This window comes from Malania oleifera, chromosome 8, assembly GCF_029873635.1.
Source record: "Malania oleifera isolate guangnan ecotype guangnan chromosome 8, ASM2987363v1, whole genome shotgun sequence".
NCBI classification, from domain to species: domain Eukaryota; kingdom Viridiplantae; phylum Streptophyta; class Magnoliopsida; order Santalales; family Ximeniaceae; genus Malania; species Malania oleifera.
The window spans coordinates 100,618,606-100,622,922 of record NC_080424.1 but is presented as its reverse complement, the minus strand read 5'-3'; the positions used below and the strand labels follow the sequence as shown (position 1 = coordinate 100,622,922).

Below are 4,317 nucleotides of genomic sequence, written 5' to 3'. Positions count from 1 at the left end.
TTAAATATGACATGTAATGCCTTGATCCATGTTCAATTTGATATTTTCTAATAATAAAACTTAAATAGTGTAGAAAACTCTTTAATTAGAGGAGGATAAGTGTTCACTATCATCATAAAACTCACTAATCAACTACCGTAAATGTATTTAGCCTATTTGACTTCCTTCTCAAACATAATTATTGTCTATAAAAGTGCAAATAATGAATTACATTACTTCATATTTGTTGAGTAACTCTTAATTGTTTTCATTATAGTTTACTATTTTTACTTACTTTTCATTCGATAATTGTAATTTCATTCATGTAATAAATATATATATATATATATATATATATATATATATATATATATATATACAATATGATTACGATTAGTCACGTAGACCGTAAAACGGACACGTGGATACTCCGTGTGTAATCCAAAAAAAAAAGAGTTACAATTAATGTTATACAAGTTTTAAAAAATGTGAAGTACTATGTAGAATTATGGATAGTAGTCTATTGTTATCAACATTTTTTTTTCTTTTAAAAATTGGTAAAAACGTGTTACACTCCCTCACCCAACCCTAATTGTGACACCCTTTTTGACTAATCTAATTTCCCACCATGAAAATAAGCTCACGTAACTCACCGGCCATGCCTATTTAAACACTGCACTCAATCCAAATCTAAACTCACCCCATGCTAATTAACTCCACGATGGAAAACTACTTCCTCTTCTTCCTACTCGCCCTCCCCATCTCCCTCTTCTTTCTCCTCCACCGGCACCGCCCCAACCGTCGTCCGCCGGGTCCTTCCGGCCTCCCCCTTATCGGAAACCTCCACCAGCTCAACACCTCTACCCCTCACATCCGCCTCCACCGCCTCTCCGCCAAGTACGGCCCCCTCATGTCCCTCACCCTCGGCTCCGTCCCCGCCGTGGTCATCTCCTCCGCCAGAGTCGCCAAAGAAGTGCTCAAGACCCATGACCTCGCCGTCTCCGGCCGCCCCTCCATGCTCGGCCAGCAGAAACTCTCCTACTCCGGCCGCGACCTCGCCTTCTCCCCGTACGGCGACTACTGGAGAGAAGTCAGAAAGATCTGCATGCTCCACCTCTTCAGCACCAAGAAGGTCCTCACCTTTCGCTCCGTCCGGGAGGAGGAGATTTCCCGCACGCTCGAGAAAATCAACGAACTTTCCTTTTCCTCCAAACCCGTGAATTTGAGCGAGATGATGATGTGTCTGACGAATTCGATTATTTGTAGGATTGGGTTTGGGAAGAGGTACGAGGAGAGCAGGTTTGAGGAGCTGCTAAACGAGGCGCAGGCCATGATGGCGAGTTTCTTCGTGTCGGATTATTTTCCGGTGGTGGGGTGGTGGGTTGACAGAGCGAGTGGGCTGTTTGGGAGGCTGGAAAAGAATTGGAGGGAATTGGATTTGTTTTACCAGAAGGTCATTGAGGAGCACCTTGACCCTGAAAGGCCCAAACCCCAGGAGGAGGACATCACTGATGTCTTGCTCCGCCTGAGAAAGGATCGGCTATTTGCAACTGATGATTTCACTCTGGATCATATTAAAGCACTGCTCATGGTATTCTTTTTTAAAATTTTAATTTTTAGTGATAGTAAACTTTCCAAAGACTGTGGAAGAAGAAATTATTAGTTAAACAAGATCTACCACATCATAGGAAGACTAACTTAAAATCAAGACTAACTTAAAATCAAGTAGTGACAACTCATATATGAGACCAATGACTAAATCATTTCTAATTTTTTTTCAAAATAAATAAGAAAACTCATGAGTTGTCATTTAGTCATTTCTAATTTTTTTTCAAAATAAATAAGAAAACTCATGAGTTGTCACTATTTTATTATGTTAGTTTATAGATTATATGATATACCAAATAATTTCTCCTTTAAAAGATATAAGAGGCCTACTTAATAATTCAGTCTATTGAAAAAATGTTAGATACATCAGTATTCCACCTAGCATTTTAATTCGTATGTTAGACCAATGTAAATTCAACATGTGCTAGTATGTTAACTGCATTAATAGGTAGTTTTAATTTTTTGCATCTAACAAATCATATACATGGTAAATTTATGTTGATCCCAACTTTTCAAATAGCATGCTAGGTAGTATACATACTAGGTGTAGCTAATAATTTGGTCTACTTCTTATATCTTTCGATGAAACTCGTGGGATACAATATATCCCCCTAAGGTGGTTATTGTGTTTCTTTTCTTTTCTTTTTTATTCTTTTGTCTTGATTCGCCTAAAATTTTATCGATTAGTAAGTCGTATATTTGACTCAAAAACTTAAACTATTAGGTCAAATAATAAATTTTTTAAAATAAATATCTAAAAATTACCAAAATATGTAGACTGAAAAGATAAAATTCAAGATTACATCTAATTTAAGAGTCACCTTGCATATTTTCAGTGAGGTATTTCAAATTGTAGTGTTTCAAAACGAACATAGTTATGGATCATATGTTTGAGACTTGTATAAATATGGGGTCTATATACCTTTGTGTCTATTCGGAACATAGCCCATGATAAAAATACTTTCATCCTTCTTTTCTTAATTTGATTATGAGGAGAGGCATATATATTTGGTGCATGCTCATACTCTCAATCTTTGGGTTAATTACTAAAATCTTACAAGCATAATAAAAACTTACATATTCATAGAGTAGGGTTCAAAAACAAGTTTTATAATTCCAAAAAATTTCATTGCTGCATCTCAAGTCTTAAAATTAATTAAAAAAGATACAATATGCATCCTCATTAATTAATCATCTTATTCTTGTTTTGCAGAATGTTCTTGTCGCTGGAACAGATACAAGTGCAGCTTCTGTAATTTGGATAATGACACAATTAGTAAAAAACCCTAGAGTGATGAATACCTCACAAAACGAACTCAGAAATTCAATAAAAAAGAAAAATCTCATAAACGAAGACGATCTTCAGAAACTTCCTTACCTCAAGGCTGTGGTGAAAGAGGCATTCAGGTTGCACCCCGTGGCTCCCATGCTTATTCCTCGAGAAGCAATTCAAAAATTTACACTAGACGCGTACGAAATCGAACCCAAGACCATAATTTTTGTGAACGCGTGGGCCATAGGAAGGGACTGCGATGCTTGGGAAAACCCAGAAGAGTTCTTGCCTGAAAGATTCTTAGGAAGTTCTATAGACTTCAAAGGACAAGATTTTGGATTAATACCATTTGGCACCGGTCGACGACTTTGCCCTGGGATGCACCTTGGAGTGCTAACTGTCGAGCTCGCACTCGCCAATCTTCTCTATTTCTTCGATTGGGAGTTGCCGCAAGGGATGAAGGAGGAAGACATTGACATGGACATGATTCCTGGCATTACCATGCACAAGAAAATTCCTCTTTATCTCTTATCTAAAAAGTATTGTGTATGAATTAATATAAACAACCATGTGGGTAGTAGTAAGCATTATCAATATGCAAAATTCTACTTCCAAGTCAATCTTATGTACAATTTGCTTGTAGTGGTTGCTACATTGTCATAAATTTAATAAAGGGTTCATCCCATATTTTGCAATTTTATGTTCATAGTACGTATGAACAAATTATTGGCAAGAAGATTTTATTTTCTTTTTAATCAGCCCACAGCACAAGCATATGTTATAAGTTGTAATATATTAACACTAATAGTGGTAGACGTAGACCATAATTTAAGTTTATAAATTAAGAGGGTCTATTTAATATTGTTTCTATTTTTTTTTATTTCTTTTTTGTACTGAACAAACATATTATTTAAATTTTCACCATATTCCGTAGGTTTATCAACATTTGATTGAACAAATGCTCATTTTTGTTATCATTTTTATTTTTATTTTTTGTTTTCATTTAGGTACATACATTGAACAAATATATTTTTCAATTGATTACATGAATTTAAAATTTAATTAAAATAAATATATTTATTTTTCAATTGTATGTATAATAAGATTGTTCTTGTAAAGTAAATTTTAAAACATAATAATTAAGTAGATAATTATAATAATTTTTATTTTATCATCAAGTACTTTTAATATGTATTCTTTGCACATTATTATTTTAATAATTTTTTAAATTATTATTTGATTCAAGGACAAAAAAATGAGCATTTTTCTCTAGTTTTTTTTATTTTTTTATTTCAGTTTCGTTTTTTGGTTTAATATTTTGGAAGACTTCAATTTTGGCTACAAATGTTCCCAATACTACAGTTCAAAAGTGCACTTGAGAAAGCTCATGCCAATGATTCTCAAAAGAATTGAAAGTATGGCTAAAGACTATCCAATTCGAGGCCTTGCTCCTGTTG

General features: G+C 34.4%; 1 protein-coding gene across 1 annotated transcript; it reads left to right on the top strand.

Moving 5' to 3' along the window:
• The first annotated feature begins 647 nt into the window (after positions 1-647).
• On the top strand, positions 648-3,555 carry LOC131162258 (6,7,8-trihydroxycoumarin synthase-like). The gene is made up of 2 exons (XM_058118562.1): positions 648-1,570; positions 2,801-3,555. The coding sequence occupies exons 1-2, from the start codon at positions 683-685 to the stop codon at positions 3,410-3,412; spliced, it is 1,500 nt and encodes a 499-aa protein (XP_057974545.1). The 5' UTR covers positions 648-682; the 3' UTR covers positions 3,413-3,555.
• Positions 3,556-4,317: the final 762 nt, after the last annotated feature.